The 17,463-nt window shown below is 52.1% G+C and overlaps 6 protein-coding genes across 6 annotated transcripts; 2 read left to right on the top strand and 4 right to left on the bottom strand.

Moving 5' to 3' along the window:
• The first annotated feature begins 361 nt into the window (after positions 1–361).
• CAOG_05786 (poly synthetase 3) lies at positions 362–3,748 on the top strand. Its single transcript, XM_004346409.2, has 4 exons — positions 362–568; positions 1,556–3,250; positions 3,350–3,456; positions 3,551–3,748. Exons 1-4 carry the CDS (start codon positions 425–427, stop codon positions 3,609–3,611), a joined length of 2,007 nt encoding a protein of 668 aa, XP_004346459.1. The 5' UTR covers positions 362–424; the 3' UTR covers positions 3,612–3,748.
• A 127-nt stretch (positions 3,749–3,875) lies between these two features.
• Positions 3,876–5,720, top strand: CAOG_05785 (hypothetical protein; the record flags this gene model as incomplete). The annotated part of the gene is made up of 2 exons (XM_004346408.2): positions 3,876–4,334; positions 4,440–5,720. The coding sequence occupies 2 exons, from the start codon at positions 3,876–3,878 to the stop codon at positions 5,718–5,720; spliced, it is 1,740 nt and encodes a 579-aa protein (XP_004346458.2).
• Positions 5,721–5,768: 48 nt separating this feature from the next.
• Positions 5,769–10,611, bottom strand: CAOG_05784 (acyltransferase). Its single transcript, XM_004346407.2, has 4 exons — positions 10,526–10,611; positions 10,047–10,277; positions 6,970–9,289; positions 5,769–6,892 (listed from the first exon to the last, which is right to left on the bottom strand). The coding sequence occupies exons 1-4, from the start codon at positions 10,578–10,580 to the stop codon at positions 5,887–5,889; spliced, it is 3,612 nt and encodes a 1,203-aa protein (XP_004346457.1). The 5' UTR covers positions 10,581–10,611; the 3' UTR covers positions 5,769–5,886.
• A 324-nt stretch (positions 10,612–10,935) lies between these two features.
• On the bottom strand, positions 10,936–12,710 carry CAOG_05783 (hypothetical protein; the record flags this gene model as incomplete). The annotated part of the gene is made up of 2 exons (XM_004346406.1): positions 10,936–12,435; positions 12,693–12,710. The coding sequence occupies 2 exons, from the start codon at positions 12,708–12,710 to the stop codon at positions 10,936–10,938; spliced, it is 1,518 nt and encodes a 505-aa protein (XP_004346456.1).
• A 497-nt stretch (positions 12,711–13,207) lies between these two features.
• CAOG_05782 (hypothetical protein) lies at positions 13,208–15,518 on the bottom strand. Its single transcript, XM_004346405.2, has 5 exons — positions 15,355–15,518; positions 15,018–15,028; positions 14,790–14,881; positions 13,797–14,224; positions 13,208–13,687 (listed from the first exon to the last, which is right to left on the bottom strand). The coding sequence occupies exons 1-5, from the start codon at positions 15,420–15,422 to the stop codon at positions 13,543–13,545; spliced, it is 744 nt and encodes a 247-aa protein (XP_004346455.1). The 5' UTR covers positions 15,423–15,518; the 3' UTR covers positions 13,208–13,542.
• Positions 15,519–15,765: 247 nt separating this feature from the next.
• Positions 15,766–17,364, bottom strand: CAOG_05781 (hypothetical protein). Its single transcript, XM_004346404.2, has 7 exons — positions 17,195–17,364; positions 16,978–17,069; positions 16,551–16,694; positions 16,427–16,477; positions 16,239–16,341; positions 16,012–16,118; positions 15,766–15,916 (listed from the first exon to the last, which is right to left on the bottom strand). The coding sequence occupies exons 1-7, from the start codon at positions 17,223–17,225 to the stop codon at positions 15,812–15,814; spliced, it is 633 nt and encodes a 210-aa protein (XP_004346454.1). The 5' UTR covers positions 17,226–17,364; the 3' UTR covers positions 15,766–15,811.
• Positions 17,365–17,463: the final 99 nt, after the last annotated feature.

Here is a 17,463-nt window from a genome sequence, read left to right as displayed (position 1 = left end):
GCGGTCTGAGTGTTTCAACTAGACAGGTGGCTTTTTCCACCAGAGCCCGTTGATGATTTGATGATGAGCATTGGGACATTGAGGTCGATTCACTTGTCCCTCTTTTCGCTGTCAGCGAGGTCGAGATGCCTGTGGGATTTGTTCATCTTGGCGGTCCTGTAGCGCGACTGACATGATGGTGTGTCCCGCGCGCCAGGATTCATTGAGATTGAGTGAAACGACGATCGAACGCACTTCGCTCCAATGATTCCTGACCAACGCTCCGTTTGAGTTGCTTCATTTTGCACGCAACTTTCTGAGCAGTGTTTTCGTTTTTGATCCTTTCAAAATTGCAAAAGTTGCAAAAAACCACTCTTTTTCAATTTTTTTTTGGTTTTTGAATTTTTTGTTTCGCAACTCAAACACTTTTTGCACACTCAACACAATGCCACCGAAGAAGCGCACCGCAAAGTCCGCCAAGCTCGACGAGGAGGACGAGCCGCAAACCACCACCACCACTGCTGCTGCTGCCAGTGGCGCGGGTGGTGCTGGAGCGCCGCGCGATCTCGCCTCGCTGAACAAGCTCAAGGTAAAGATGGAAAAAACAAAAAAAAAAAAAAAAAAAACTCAATGGAAAACTCAATAGAAAAAAAAAAAAAAAAAACTCACAGTGCAAACGTCATTGATTGCAAACTGTTTTTTGGGTTTTTTTGCTTTTTCTTTGCATTTCTTTTCTTTTCTTTTCTTTGTTTGCCTTCCCACTCGTTTCGCTCTTCTTCCTTCTTCCTTCATCATCATCATCGTCATCATCGTCTTCGTCTTGATTCGTGCTTTTGTGTCTGTCTGTCGTTGAAGCCGTCGATCGCAGCGCAACCTGCAAAATCATCAGTTTCTTTTCATTTTTCTTTTTTTTCTTTCTTTCTCCATCTTTCTTTCTCCTTCTTTCGTCGTCGTTCTTCGTTCTTCGTTCTTCGTTCCTTCTCCACTTTTGTTCACTTTTCTTCACTTTGCTGCACTCGTTTCGTCGCTCGTTTTCGTGATTCAATGCAAAGTCGATCGTCGCGCGAATCGAACGTCAAAAACAACAAACAAACAACATACAAAAAAAAAAACAAAAAAATGCCATTTTGTTTTGTTGAAAAAAAAAATTCAAAATTGAAAAAAAGTTTTTGTTGATTTTTTTTTTCTGATTTCGAGTTTTTGACATTTTTTTTTTTTTGATTGTTGAAAATACGAAAAAGAAAACAAATGAGAAGAAAAAAGTTGCTCAGAATGAAAATCTTGCAAAGAAAACTCAGATTTTGAAGTGATTTCACTTTTGAAAACCATCTGAGAATGACTTTTGATGCAACAAAAGCAGAGTCTGGACTTGTTGCTCAGATTCTGAGGTGATTTCACTTTAAACCATCTGAGAATAACCTTTGAGGGGCTTTTTTAGTCAGATTTTGAGACAATCACCATCAAAATAAGCGTTGCAACTGACTTTTTGAGCGAGTCTTCGCGTTGTTGCTCAACTTCTGAGACGATGGTCGGATTTTCATTTCACTGACTCTCTTTCATGCTTCCCTTCGAAAAGGTCGACGAACTCAAGGCCGAACTCGCCGCGCTCGGACTCGAAACCGATGGCCGCAAGCCAGAGCTCGTTGCGCGCCTCTTTGATGCCAGCAACCCCAAGACTGCTGCTGCTGCTCCTGCTGCCGCAAAGGGCAAGGGCAAGGCCAAAGCCGAAGAACCCGCCGCTGCTGCTGCTGCTGCTGCCGCTGAACCCGCCAAGCGCGGTGCTGGACGCGCCAAGAAGGCCCGCGTCGAAGCCGACGACGAGGAAGAAGCTGCTGCTGCTGCTCCCGAGGTCAAGGCCGAGCCCATGAAGGTCGAAGAAAAGAAGCCGCTGAAAAACTCGGAGGTGCTCGCCCAGGCCGCGGCTGCCAAGAAGGCGTCGGGCGCTGCGCCCGCCAAGGCCAAGGTCGACGAGCACGCGCTGCGCCAGGTCGCTGGCGTCTCTGTCTACAACGACTACGACTGCATGCTCAACCAGACCAACTCGGCCAACAACAACAACAAGTACTATGTCATCCAGCTGCTCACCAACGGCACCTCGTACTGGACCTGGAACCGCTGGGGCCGTGTCGGCGAGCCTGGCCAGAACGCGCTCAAGGGCTTTGGCACGGGCCTGGCTGCGGCCGAAAAGGACTTTTGCGCAAAGTACAAGGACAAGACGTCCAACACCTGGGACAACCGCGCCAACTTTGTCCCGCGCGCCGGCAAGTACACCCAGATCGAGATGGACTACGAGGAGGACGACGCGGACGCCGTCAAGCAGGCCGCGCTGAACAAGCTCAACGCTGCCGCTGGCAAGGCTGCCGCGGCGCGCGCGGCTCCCAAGGTCCGCCCGTGCACGCTGCCGGCCCCCGTGCAGTCGCTGCTCAAGCTCATCTTTAGCAACGACATGTTCAAGAACGCCATGCAAGAGTTCAACATTGACATGGCCAAGATGCCGCTCGGCAAGATCAGCCTGAGCCAGCTCGCCAAGGGCTACCAAGTCCTCGAGCAGCTCCAGGACGAAATCAACAACGGCGCCTCGGGCAGCAAGCTGACCCAGCTCTCCGACCAGTTCTACACGCACATCCCGCACTCGTTCGGCCGCACGCGCCCGCCCACCATCAGCAGCGCCGCGACCGTGCGCGCCAAGATGGACATGCTCGATGTCCTCGGCGACATTGCCACCGCCCAGGCGCTCCTCAAGGCCCAGGACGCCGAAGCCGAGAAGGTTGCCGAGACGGTCGAGGAGGTCGACGACCCGCTGACCGTCAACTACAAGGCGCTCAACGCCTCGCTCGTCCCCGTCGACCGCAACTCTGCCCAGTTCAAGGCCATCGAGGCCTACACCAAGAACACGAGCAGCCATCCGCCGCAAATCCTCGACATTTTCGAGGTTGTTCGCGAGGGCGAGGAGAAGCGCCACGACGTGCACAACGCCATCAAGGAGCGCAAGCTGCTCTGGCACGGCACCAACGTGGCCGTCGTCGTTGCCATCCTCAAGTCTGGTCTGCGCATCATGCCGCACTCTGGCGGTCGCGTCGGCGCTGGCATTTACTTTGCCGACATGAACGAAAAGTCGGCCGGCTACGTCCGCTCTGCCGCCGACCGCACCGGCATCATGTTCCTCAACGAGGTTGCGCTCGGCAAGGAGCACGGCATCTTCCAAGACGACAGCTCTCTCCGCAAGGCGCCTGCTGGCTTTGACTCGATTGTTGCTCGCGGCACGATCATGGTGAGATATAGGCAGTTTGTGTTTGGTGGCAAAAGGGAGCGTTCTGTTTTGCATTGTGCGTTTTGGTGACTGACCTGACCATTGTTTTTGCTCAAACAGCCAACGCCCGCCAACGACACAGTGTTCAAGATTGAGGGTCGCGACGTCGTTGTTCCTCAGGGTCCCCGCATGAACACTGGCCACCAGTCTTCGTTCCACCACAACGAGTATGTGATTTTGGTGTTGCTGGTGTGGTGGTTGTTTCAGATTGTTTTGATTGTGGCGCTCACTTTGTTGTCTCTTCTTTCCTCTCTCGCTCAGGTACCTTGTTTACAACGAGAGCCAGTGCCGCATTCGCTACCTGCTCAAGATGAAGTTCTAAGCAGCATCTGTGATCTGGAAGTTGTTTGACGTGCGTCGTTCAGAACCATCGTTCATGTTGTCTAGCTTTTGATGTTTGATTGAAAAAAAAAAAAGAAACTCTTTCTCGTGTGTGCAAATGCATCTTTTCAGGGTGTTTATTGTTTCTGTATGGTTTCCATTATTCAGTCTCAGAATCCGCCAACACTTGAAATCTGAGAAAACTCAGTCCTTTTTGTTGAATCACTTGCGCCTCCCGCTCCTCCCTCTCAGCGTGCGCATCACAATGGCTGCAGTTGATCGCCGCTATCATCATCGACATGCACATTGCGGGACTGTGATGGTGGACCGCGCATGGACGTACCTCACGTCCTCGACGCCGACGACGGGTTTGCCGTGCTGCCAGTCCCACCGCCCAGATCACCGCAGCCCACACCACGATGACGATCAGCAGGGCGACCATACGTCCACCGTGGCGACGAGCAAGACCAGTCGCAGTGCATTGGGACGCGCGCGCGATCGTCTCAACGCGTGGATTGACTCGCAATCCGCGCCCGACAACGCGCAGGCTCAGCCAGGCCAGTCGGATGCAGCTGAATCAGCGCGCCGTCGTGCTGCCGAGATTGCTGATAACAGTGGTCGGCCGTCCGGTCGGAAGCGGCGGCGCAAAGTCGATCCGTGGCTGGGCGACGTACACGTAGATTCGGATTTGGAAACAGTCCCAACATCCCAGTTCCAGTCATCGGTACCAAGTGCAATACATGTATCAGGACCAGCGAGAACATTGAGAACATCAAGAACAAGCGGATCGGAAGATGCTGCAAAAAAGCATGCTGAATCCGGGTCGCAGGCGCAGTCGGATTACTCTGATACACTTCCGCTGAGCTATGACAATGCCGAGCATTCAATGCTGGATCAAGATGAAGAACAAGATGATCAGGATGGTCGTGATGATTACGACGACAGAATGCGCTCAAGTCACAGCCATGCTCAGGACAAGGAGCATCATCATCATCACCAGAAAGTGCCAATCCACGTTTGGGTCATTCTGTGCCTCGCGCTGGTCGCGGTCTCGTCCGCTGGCACTGCTTTCAAGCATATTGACGATGTAACGCCGTTTTTGCGCGCGTCGTGGCGCTTGTTTGTCACGTCGCTCGTTCTCCTGCCGCCCGCCGTCTTCCAGTTTGCGCGCGCCGACGCTTCACTGCGTGCACAGTGCCTCAAACCAAGCGCCTTGCTTGCGATTCTGTTTGGCGGCATTTGCCTCGCCTGTCATTTCGGCTCGTGGGTTTGGAGCCTTGACAACACGACGTTGGCGCACTCGTTGCTCCTCGTGTGCATGCACCCCGTTATTTTTGTCATGGGCATGCTACTGCTTGGCCGACCCGTGGCGCGAGGCGAGCTTCTTGGCACCGGCATTGCGCTCGCAGGGACCGTCCTTCTGCTGCAAGACGTGCGCTCTGACGGCGAGGTGACCATCCCCGGTGATTTGGTGGCGTTCCTGGGAGCCGTCTTTTTCGTGGGCTACCTGTCATGTGGGAAAACGCTGCGACGATTCATGCCCGTATTCATCTACGCCTTCTCGGTGACATTTGTGTCGTCCGTCGTGCTCGGCTTCATTGCCATTCCGGCCGAAGACGTGTCGCTCTTTTCGGCTTCGCCTTCCGGCTCCTTTGGCTGGGCGGGGCTGGACTACTTGCCTGTAATCATCTATCTGTCGTTTGGTCCAGGCCTCGTCGGTCACACGGGCATCAACTACATTGTCAAGTTTCTTCCGCCGCTTGTCGTCTCCATTTCGTTCCTCACCGAGCCGCTCATCGGCACAGTGATTGGCATTGCCTTCGGCGAATCGAACGTCCCAGGCGCATGGACTTGGTGTGGCGGGCTTGTCCTGATGGTTGGCGTGGTGATGAACGTGACCACTGGGCATGCTCACAGCGTCCGGCAAGCCCAGCGACCCAAATCTCTCCCAAGCGGAATATCCAGCCATGCAATATCCATCGCTGTGAGTGATGGTCTCGAGTTCCAGCCTCTTCATGAAGAAGATGTTGAGCACGATGGCGAGTTTGAGCATTCGGACGCCGTCCCACCAGCAGAACAAGTCTCAGCGACTAAACCAAACCCTTGGTAGCTGGACAGTGACCGATGCCAATCATGGAACTGAACGCACAAATGAAAAGCGTTGAATGATACATTGTACAAAAATAACAGGCTGAAAAAAACAATCAAACAAAACAAACAAACAAACAATGTGACATATAAACTCGAAAGTCTCAAAAAAAACACCAAACCCCCTTTTAGGCCTTGAAATCGTTCATCATTTGCTTGACAACCATCACCGAATCACGAAGCTCGTCGCGACGCTTGCACTGGAATCGACGGGAACGGTAGCCGCGGCAGCGCTTGCGGAAGCGAGCAATATCGAGCATGAGGGCCTCAACCGCGGCTTCGTTCTGAGAATCGGGGCGAAGGCGAATCACGCGCGAGTGCTGCAGACCTTCAATCTTGACAAACTCGATAATCTTCCAGTTCTCAAACAGCACGAGGGCGTTCTGGAGGGTGTCTTTGCTGATTGCCTCGTACAGGTCGAGCTGGCCGTCAAAGTACAGCGTCTCGCCGAGCTGCTGGAGGCGCTTGAGAAAGACGTCTTCCTGCACAGTACGCCCTGGGAGCAGCGTGTACAAGCCAAGAGCGCAGAGCCAGTAGCTGTCAATGACGTGCCAAAACAGGGCACAGAGGAAGAGGTAGGTCGCGACACCGCCGTCCTTGGCTTCTTCGGCATCCAAATCCTCGCCATCCTCAGCCGTCTCAGTCATGTCACCAATGTAGCCCATGCTGTTGCGCTTGGACGACGGCTTTGAAATGGAGCTGGGCTTGAACATGGGGGACGGCGGCACCAGCGGAGTCGGCGACTTGCTGCCCAAGATCGGGAGCGTGGACTGCTGCGCAATCTGGCTGATCTGGGTGCCCGAGGGCGAACGGGTCAGATGGCTGCTATTATTGCTGCCCGACGAGGCAGGCTCGGTCGCTTCGTTCACGCAGAGCGCGCCGGTGGCCGTGTACGAGAGAATGCCGCGGCGAACCATGGCTCCGATCGTGTCGTCAAAGTTCTCAATGATACTGGGAGAGGGCTTGTAGATGAACTCGAGCTTGAGCAGATTGGTCACATAACGCACGAGGCTGAGCAAATCCTCGCGCGAGACACCGACCGGCTCCTTGCTGTTGCTGCTCGCCTTCTTCTCGTAAGCGTACATTGACAGGCAGACAAGGCCCTCGAGCACAAAGTGATGGATGAGTTGGTTTCTGTATGGGTGACAAGGGCAGACAGATGAGCACAAGAATTCCCGAAAAAAAAAAAGGACAGACGAGAACGAACGTACCGGTACAAGCTCAACTCCATGCGCTCCTTGGGCGAGTACAGACTGACCATCAGGCGATCCTTGTGACGCTTGACAAGCTTGTTTTTGCTCACAATGCTTTCGAGAACGAGGTTGACGACGAGATCAATGCTCTCGGGACCCAGAGCAACCGCATGGCCGCCTCGCGCAATAATCTTGCGCCGAACAATGTTGCTTTCGTGCAGCAGCTCGTCCCGGGAGATGCCTCGCTGGTAATGCGTGAGGAGCACGGTGGCAACCAAGGCAGCGGGCAGCACCATGGACACACGGTTGCACTCGTACATGACGCGATAGCCAAGAGCGTAGGCAATTTGGTTGACGGCACTGTAGTCCGGTTTGCCGCGAGCTTGTTGTTGTTGTTGCTGCTGTTGCTGTTGTTGTTGTTGCTGTTGTTGCTGTTGCTGTTGCTGCTCTAGGGTGCGACGCGCAAGCATGGCACGATGCTCTTCCGTCTGACTAAAAGCGTCCGCCAGAGACGTGGGCGGCGTCAACCTGCCAGGGTGCTGCAAATAATAGGTGCCGGTAAACGAGACAATCGAGATGGGCTCGGCCACGCGGATGTCCACGCTCCCGAACGAGTTGAAATCCATAAAGGCCATCGAGAGCAGCGAGCTGACCTTGCGAAGCGCCGGGAACAGCCGCTCGCTCTTTTTGCTTCCACCGGCGAGTTCGTCGATATGCGCGTCGTTTTCCACAATGCGGTCGTACGAGATGGAGATGGGCACGACGTAGGCGTCCTCCACCAAGCCGGACTGCACCGCGTCCAAAATGTAGCGAAGCACGCCGACCTTGGGCGGGAGCACTTTGCCCGAGCGGCTACGGCCTCCTTCAATAAAGCACTCGAACGTATGGCCTTGAGCGACGACCTGGCGAATGTACTCGCCAAACACAGCCGAGTAGAGCGGGTCCGAGTCCTTGGAGAAGGTGCGACGAATAAACATGGCGCCTCCCAGACGAAGCAGCGGCCCAATCAAGGGAATGTTGAGGTTGTCGCCTGCAACGACGTACGGGAGCGGCAAGCCATGCATAAAGCACATGTACGTGATCATGAGGTAGTCAATGTGGGATTTGTGCGTCGGGAGCAGCACAATCGAGTGGCCCATGCGGGAGATGGCCTTGATGCGCTCAATTTCGTCCTGCTCAAAGTGAATGCCGAACGGATAGAGCATGCGCCAAATCTTGTGCATCAGGTAGCAAAAGATGCTAATGATAAAGGCAGAGGGCTTGGCGGCCATGGCATCGAGAATGCGGTGGGCCTCTTGCTCGCGAGCCTTGCGCTGCTTTTTCTCTTGGTAATTCTCGGCGTCCTTGTTGCGCTTGCTGCGCAAAAGTGAGCGCATGCTGGCGGCAGACGAGCCAGTGGACGGCTTTTCGTCACGCTGGTTGAGCGCGTTCTGGACGGCCGCAGACGCCATCACGGCACGAACGATATCAGCGTGCGGGGTCTTGCTGGGTTTGCTGGAGGGGATGGAGGCGAACATGGCACGAGAGCGGGCAGCAGGAGCGGAGGCATTGGGAGCGAGCCAGCTTGGCAAGAACTGCGTCAGATAGGAGAAGGGTGAATTCGAAGTGACACCGAGCGCAGCGGTAAAGGCAGAGAACGTCAGGGGTTGGGAGGAAGGGTTGGCACCGCCGACGGGCGTGGATGAGCCTGTCGCCGATGCGGAGGCGGAAGGAGGCGACGACGACGACAACGACTCGTCCTCGCCGTTGTTGCTGCGACGCGGATGGTGCTGGGCATTGCCGCTGGAAGGCGAATCGCGGTAGGCGGTGGCAGCCCACGCAAAGTCTGGAAACACGTCCGAGATGATGGACGTGATGGTGCCCAGGATCCAGAGAATCAGCTGCCAGGGCGTCATGGCGCGCGGCTGAGGCTCTACGGCTGCGTCCAGTGCCGAGGACGAGGCAGAGGCGGACAGGGTGGATGAATTGGAGAGCGACCGCGCGCGGCGCAATGACTGGCCAATGGCAAGCTCGGGCGTTGTCGTCATTGACGTGACGGACGCCGAGTTTGAGCTTGAGCTGCTCGCCGTCGGAAAGCGGTAGGTCGCAGCGTCAAGGAAGGTGCCTGGTTGGCCAACAGCCGCAGCAGCAGCCTTTTGCGGGGTTGTCGATGCGGATGCATGGGGGCTTCGTGCGAGATTGGCGCGAGCGTGGCTTGATTTGGAATCGTCGTTGGCAATGGCGTGCAGCACGTTTGCGCCAGTGCTGCTGCTGCTCGAAGAGGAGGATGCGGGTGAAGAAGAGGATGAGGAGTCTGCGAGGTCTTGCGAGTGCGGTTGCGTGTAGTACCAGTGATCTGCTGCAACAACAGAAGAGAGTGAGAGAGATAGTGAGAGAGAGAGAATGAGAGTGAGAGAATGAGTGAGAGTGAGAGGGTTTGCCACTGAGCAACTGTGGTGAGACGTCCAAATCCTTTTCCCCACTTTCTTTTCATCCATAAAAACCCAACCCGAGAGTGAGAGTGAGAGTAAGAGTAAGACAGTAAGGAGGGGGGTTTGCCACTGAGCAACTGAGCGTGAGTCATCAAACTCCAATCAGTTTGACGGGCTTTGTCCTCGTGTTTCACCTTCACTTCAATACACTTCCATACAAAAGCACTCCACTCCTGCCACATCGCCACCTCATCCAACTTTGTGCTTTTTTCTTTGATCCTTTTTCTTCTACATCCTTGTTCTGAGTTTGGTGTTTTTCTTCTGTGGTGAAGCGGAGGGATGTTGCTCTTCTGTGGTTGAAAGTTGAAAGGGGGGGGGGAACGGAGGTAAACCAACTGAGCGATCGTTCTGTTTACATCCGTCCATCCATATCCATGCATTTGATTCAAACCCCTTCAAACCTTTCCATTCCTCCAAAATCCAACAATCTTCCATTCTCACAAATCTCATCATCAAGTTCCTCATCACAAAAAAGTCCAACCATCCAAAAGTCACATAAAATCGTGTTCGTCGTTTCCAATGCAAAATGGCTGCGAATTCCCTTTTTTTTTTTTTTTTTTTTTTTTTTTTTTTTTTTTTTTTTTTTTTTTTTTTTTTTTTTTTTTTTTTTTTCTGATGCCTTACCACCGTTGCTCTGCTGCTCGTCTTCCTCATCAGCAGCAGCAGCAGTAGTCGTATTGTGACGCTTGCCATTGTGATGCTGATTCAGCAGAGTGCCAGCCGTAGCAGAAGCAGTCTCAACGGAGCTTGGAGCACTGCCACTGTGACTGCTGTCGGAGGAGGCGGAAGAAGAAGAAGAAGACGTGTAATCACCGCCAAGCTGCTGCTGCTGCTGCTGCCCATGCTGATGCTCGCCTAGCCAAACCAAGAGAGAGAGACAGAGAGACAAACAGAGACAGAGAGAGTAAGCATTGGAATCCCATTGAAAGCGATGGTAGCTTTTCAATAGCTTTCAATAGATGAAAGTGAAGATTTCGCAGCGTTTCATTGCCATGTTGATCACTCCTTTAATCCACACTTCAAACTTGAAGCTGGGTTTCAAGTCATCGTAACATGCTGAATGAGATACGAGTGATTGTTTTTGAATGTGTGTGGTTTTTTACCGGGTGTTGCGAACGAATGGCGCGTCGTCGGGTGCGAATCGACGGTCGCAGACATTTTGGTGGTAAAATAGAACGAGTAAAGATGGACGACTGAACTGAGGTAGATGTTGAGATTGGGGAATACTATGATTATTGTTATGAGTGGTATGAAAGTGTAATGTGGGACACTTGAGCAAAAAGGAGAGAGATTGATTGGAACTGACTGAGAATCAGTGAATTCTGATGCGGACCCCTCCTGCATCAAGGTCCATCCGAGCAACAGAGACTGACTGACTGATTTGCACTGAGGTGGGTGAGATTGGGATTGAGGAATAGATCTGAGGGACACCGATGTGGACCTCTCAACGAGTCAAAGCTAATCATCACTTGACAAAGCACTGAGACACCAGCACAGCATCTTCCGCTTGACATCAAGGATCCAACGAAACAAGGATGCTACCAAACGATGGGCGATCGTCAGCAATGTCGTCAAGACACTCGAGGGCAAGGGTGACCATCTCCGTGATGCTCTGGCGCTCTGCGTCACTTGGTTTGAGTGCCGAGTCCAACATCTCCATGAATTTCTGGTTTTTCAGAGCTTTCCGTGTCTCTCCTTTCAGACGGTTGCTCGGTTTGACCGCGGTCAGCAATTCCAACAGAATCATGCCAAAGGCGTAAACGTCCGTCTTGATGGTCATGCGGCCTTCATCGAAGAAATCAGGACACATGTATGCAGCAGTGCCTTGCACGTTCTGAGTGCGAAGGTAGCTCCTCTCGTCGAGGTGTTGTGCAGCACGGACGAGACCAAAATCAGACACTTTTGCATTGAAGTGTGCGTCCAACAGAACGTTGTCCGTCTTGAGGTCGAGGTGGAACAGAACATGGTCAGGGAAGGCTGTTTGGACGTAGTGCATGCCGCGGGCAACATCAGCAGCGATGCGATGGCGCTGAGACCAGGTCAGCGGAGGAGTGTTGTTTTTTCTGCTGAGACGATCGCGCACAGAGCCGTTTGGCATGAACTCGTAGACCAGGCAGCGCTCGTCGCCTTCTTCTGCATACGACATAATGGCAATGATGTTTGCGTGACGGAATTTCGACAAAGAGTCCAGCTCTGACTTGAATTCGACCGTGCCTTGCTTGGATTCGGCGGATAGCTTTTTGATGGCAACACGAGGGCCAGGCAGACTTGCGCCGTACACACGACCAAATGCTCCTTCGCCGAGCAGAGAATCAGCAGCAAAGTTGTTCGTGGCGGCGACAAGAGTGGCGAGAGACACTTGTGGGATGGGTCCGTCAAAGTTCGAAAAAGATCCATCAGCTGGTTGGTTGCGCTCAAGTACGCCGATCCGATCAAGGGCTGACTGCAGATTAGAGCAAAGTTGTTGCAGCTCCTGGTCTTTGGTAGCGAGCTCCTGCTTGTTGGTTGCGAGGGCCTGGTCTTTGGCAGTGAGCTCCTGGGCTTTGACAGCAAGCTGTTGGTTTTTCGCAATGAGCTCCTGCTCTGTTGTTGCGAGCTTCTGGTCCTTGGCAGCGAGATCAATGCGAAGTTGTTGTAGTTCCTGATCTTTGGCAGCGAGCGCCTGATCCTTGGCAGCGAGACTTGAGCGAAGTTGTTGCAACTCCTGGTCTTTGGTAGCGAGCTCTTGCTTGTTGGTTGCGAGGGCCTGGTCTTTGGCAGTGAGCTCCTGGTCTTTGACAGCAAACCAACAGCTTTTCGCAATGAGCTCCTGCTCTGTTGTTGCGAGCTTCTGGTCCTTGGCAGCGAGATCGAAGCGAAGTTGTTGTAGTTCCTGATCTCTGGCAGCGAGCGCCTGATCTCTAGTAGCAAGCTCCTGCTTGTTGGTTGCGAGCTCCTGGTCTTTGATAACGAGTTCGGAGCGCAATTGCTGATGTTCAGCCTCAGCAATCGCTTGAGCTCCAACGTCGCCAATCTGATTCCAACTCAAACTGTCCATCCCTTCCTTCAGTGAGCACTCTTCTGAATCGCCCACTCTCATGCATCAGTCACTCCGAGATGACTTACAAGAGCTCAGTCACTGTATTGTTCACTTTGAGTGCCTCAGCAATCGCCTTCGCTTCTTCATCGCCAATCTGCCTCCTTTCCAGACTGACCATTCCCTCCATCCTCGTCAGCACGCACTCGCGCTGTCAACACTGTGTTCCAAATCAACTCGGGCTTTGATCTTACCTGAGCGTCCATTCGCATTCTTGACTTTGTCATACAACTGACGCTGTCTCTGATTCATATTCCGATATGACAGCATTTTGGAAGATCTTTGAAATCAAACACAGCTAAACAAACAAAAGACTGTAAAAGCGTGTTTTCGTGTTTCATCGTCAAAGTGAAGGGATGAAGTGACCATGCATTTGGATGAATTCTGAGAATCGAATCATCAAAACTGCCAAAACGCAGCTTTCGCGTGTTCCCTTCCGTTCTGATACGAACTGGGCTCATCCCAACTCGGTCTTCCCCTCATTCTTCACTATATTCTTAGTAAACGATACTTCCGCATACATTTCGTACGCTTCAGTAGTGATTCTAGGTTAAGTTCCGGGAAAGGTCGTAACACGGACACAGAGAAGAACGAGGGAGTAGCTCGCTCAGAGCTTATCATTCATCACTTAGGAATCAGAATCATGTGAAGTTGGACATTTGGTGAATGAGGAATCAGACCGCAAAGTGCTTTGCTCGGTAGATCGAACGAACGGGGAAAGAATTGTATTCACACAAACAGACAAGGAATTTGCAATCGAAAAACGGTCGATTTCAAACAAAGAGACAGCAGTGAATCACATGGCAACATGTAAGGGTGGCAAAGAAGAGAGAAGCAGAGGGGGAGCAACGACACGCGCAGCGCGACGAACCAGCACAGCAGCTCAGACAAAAAATCGGAAAAAAGCTGCTGCGCTCACCCCTCTCTCATTGAAACCCACAAGAGCAAGCAACAGAAAACGCAACAAAATCGGGCACATAAAACACGGCGGGACGATGCAACAAAACAAAGGGCGAGCTGTACACAAGCTTTGATGCGCTTTTTTTACCAAAGCGACTTGCCGGCAGTGCTCGTGTTCTTGCCAACTTGATAACGACCAGACTGGTTCTTTTGCTGCTCGGCAAAGGCCCACGCAGGCTGCTTTTCGTAGGTCGTCTTTGAAAGGCCGCACTCGACCACGTCCGAACGGCTATTCCAAAAAAAAAAAAAAAACAAAAAAAAAAAACCAAAGCCAGAAAAGTAAGAACACTTGCACAACCTCCAAGGCCCCCCATGACATTGCTGCCACACGCCCTTACCCGGAAGCATCAGTGTCGCGTTGGAAGGAAGACTGCTCGCTGCTGCGGGCATAACCGGACGAGACGGCATTCACCGACGGGCGGCCAGCGCGCGTTGGCGAAACGGCACGAGGAGTCGCGCCCGTGCGGGCTGCACTGTTGGACGTCGACCACGACGACGAAGAGGAGGAGGAAGAGGACGAAGACACGGGTCCGCCGTACTTTGGCTGTGAGGAGGAGGACGACGACGAGACGGGGCCGCCGTACTTTGGCTGCGAGCTCGAAGAGGAGGAAGACGAGGAAGACGAGAAGGAGGACGAGGACGCCGATGGACGAGAGTTGGCGGCACGCAAATCATCGACGGGAGCGCCGTAGCGAGGCTGTCCGTTCGACAGGTTGGCAGAAGCGGCCGACGGGGATGAGCGAGTCACGGACTTCAACGGCGGAGCCTGAGGCAAAAAAGCAGAGGGAAAAATGGGCAGAATTCACGAGATGAAAGGTGAGTGGTTGGCAGGCAGGGGTGAAAGTGAAAGGGAAGGGCTTGAAAGTGTTTCGCTCGTTCTTTGGATCAATCACTTCCACCTCCCGCCAACAAACACCAATCCAATGAAGACTCCAAATTGAACGAGGGTCCAATGGAACATCGACCGATCTCGACGTCAACTGAAAATTCAATCGAAATCGACCAGCAAGGAAAATCCAATCGAACTTGACTCGAACGGAACGTCTATTCAAGGCCAGCTTCAAGAGAGACTCCAGTGGAGCTTCGACTCCAATAGAACATCCATCTAACTTGGACTCCAATGGAGACTCCAATCGAGCTTGAGCTCCAATGCGAAATCCAATGGAAACTAGTGTTTCAATGGAAATGCAATGGAAATCCACTGCTCCACCACTCACCCACCCAATCATACAAGTCTCAAATTCCCCAATGCAATCATACATCCAACCACCATCCAATGGAACTGGTGTTGACTTTGAGCTTTGAGCGTTGAGCTTTGAGGCTTTGCTTACGGAAGAGCGCGAGTTGCTCGACCAGTCGCCGGTGCGCTGGACGCCCGGAACCGCGTCGTTGTGCTGGTAGTGCTTTGCCTTGCCCTTCTCAGCTGCAAGACAACAGAGACAGAGTTGATACAATGCGAGTTCAGTGAGATGCTCAGTCAGAATGGACCACACAAACCAAAAACCATCGAGTTAGCGGCAACAACAAGCAGCTCAAATTTTGATGCTTTTTTTCCATACAGAATGCCCAGCTGCACGGTTGCAATACAGAGTGAGGTTCGTTATATTGCAGTTGGGTCGGACAGCAGCGGGGCAGCGCAGGAGGTGGCAACAAGGGGGGGTCAGTCCAGTCAGCAGTAAGCAGTAAAGCATTGAAGAGTACCAGAAATGGAAGGAAGAGTTTCAAAAAAAAAACACAAAAAACCGCATAGAAAATCAGTATGAAACAAGAGTCAAGGAAAACGCAGACGAGTCAGTGAGCAAAACAGTATCCGAATTAAGTTTTAAACATTGTGCGGTTTTTTTTTTTGTTCTTTTTTTTTTTTTGTTATTCGAGGCGATTGCGTCAGGTACTCACTCGGGCTGCTCGCCGTAGGTCGTCTGGGTCAGGCCGCACTTGACCACGTTGGAATTGCCGCGAGACATGATTTGTTGTTGTATGAAAAACGAGATGTGAGCGAAAACAATGCAAATAAAAAAAAAAAAAGAGTGAAGAGTTTGTTCTGAGAAACGCGATTGCTAAGAAAATGGAATTGGAGTGGATATGGCAAGGAAAATAGCGGGAGATGATGTGACGCTCAATCACAACAGTGGAAATCGATTGAAAGCGCAAAAAAAAAAAAAACGAAACGAAACTCTCATTTCACTTGATCGAGCAAATGGCACTGTGACAGCGCTCTGCCCGTTTGTCCATTGCGTTTGAAGTCTTGCTCCAGTCATAAACAAAATGGGCCCGCCGCGCGAGGATGCACAGGCAATGGAAAGAAAACCGTCTTGAATTGCATTCATTCCGACAAACATCAAACACGCACACATCATGACGACTGCCGCAAGCTCGCCATTCGAGCCTCCAGAGAGCTCATGTCTGCAGAGCTGGACGAAGAAGCTTCGCCGACGGCGTGTCGTGGTGCGCTTGAAAGCTGAAATAAGAACAAGACAGGTTCAAGCCAGAACTTTGAGCGAAAAATGGACCCAGTCTCACCAGCACCATCATGAAAACATAGCACGAGCGTACCTTGGTGCTAATATCAATGCCAATCTCGTCAAGCACTTGGTTCATAATGTTGACGCTTTCTTCTTCGTCGGCATCGCCGTCCATGACTGAATCGATGGTGTCGTTCACTGGCAAGCGTAACGCCAACAGCAGCAAGCAAAAATCGTTGCAAAACGAGAGACGCGCGATGTCAGCATGGTTTCTAAAGCAAAACTTCAAACCAAAAAGCCAGAACAAATCAAACTCACTCATGTCCTCTTTCATGTCCATGGTCATGGATTGCTTCTCAAAGTCCTGCATCATGGCCTGCATCTGAGCCACGTCTATTTGTTTGTTCATGGATGACATGACCTGTGTGGACACAAACAGCCAGCCCTCAATTGAGCTCAAGCAGCAACAAAATGCGTTCGAGCAAAGTCGAAATTCTCAATCTCACCTTGGATGCACCGGCCATTGCGCCTGCCATTTTCATTTGCGAATGCATTGCCTACAACAGGATGAACACAGCACGGTCAGTACACCAGCCAACCTCGAGCTCGCTCGCTTGTGTTCTTCCTTACCGTGGTTTGTGCGCCAATCGACGAAACGCGCGCGCTCGTCGCGACTGACTTTGTCTTTGCAGCGCGGATTCGCACAAGTTGCTTTGCGAGGACTCTTGCTGCGTCGTCGTTGCCTTGCTTGGCCATCTTCTTGATCTCTGCGACCTATCCATAGCATCATAGTATCATAGGTTGAATGTAAAATGTTCAGTAAGCTTCAAAAGTCAGTCTTCCCACCAACGCCTCGACCAAGCCAGTTCGCAAATGCCAAAGCCGAATATCTGATATCAGTCTGATACGCCATTGAGCGGGGAGGGGAGTCGGGGAGGGGGTGAACTCGAGCTGATGACGTCAAGCTCGGTTTCAGTACAGCCAGCGAACCTCTTGCCCCACGAACGAACGAACGAACGAACGAGGCACCCATCGAGTGAGATGATGGAACACTTGCCAGTTGCTTCTCTTGCTTGTCGAGGTCGTTGCGGTCGCGCTCGAGGTCGCGTTGGGACCGCGCCATGTCGCGCTTGTTCTCGCGCAGAATCTCTATTGGGAAGAGTACAAGTTGACCAGTGAGCTCAACCTCGACTCACGCAATAGACCTCTGAGACCTATGAGATATGTTTGATGATGATGATGATGATGCTGATGGAAGAAGGAGGCGCACTGACCTTTGGTTGTTGGCTTGTGAAACAAACTCATTCGAAAACACTCAGAAAACAAAGAAGAACGAAAACAAAGAATGGACTGAGAATCTGAGAATCTGAGAATCTGATAAAATAGCAAAAGGTTTGGAACATCAAAAGTAACGCGTAACTCATCCGATCTGAATGAAAGTAAATCTTTGACTGAGAAGTGGAAGAGACAAGCAGGTAAAATTCAAAGCGAGCGTTTGTTGAAGCATTTTGAATGAGGCGGTTGTGACTATACCACTGAATCC

The sequence above is a fragment of the Capsaspora owczarzaki genome (genome assembly GCF_000151315.2).
Source record: "Capsaspora owczarzaki ATCC 30864 unplaced genomic scaffold supercont2.9, whole genome shotgun sequence".
NCBI classification, from domain to species: domain Eukaryota; class Filasterea; order Ministeriida; family Capsasporidae; genus Capsaspora; species Capsaspora owczarzaki.
This window is presented reverse-complemented; position numbering and strand designations above follow the sequence as displayed.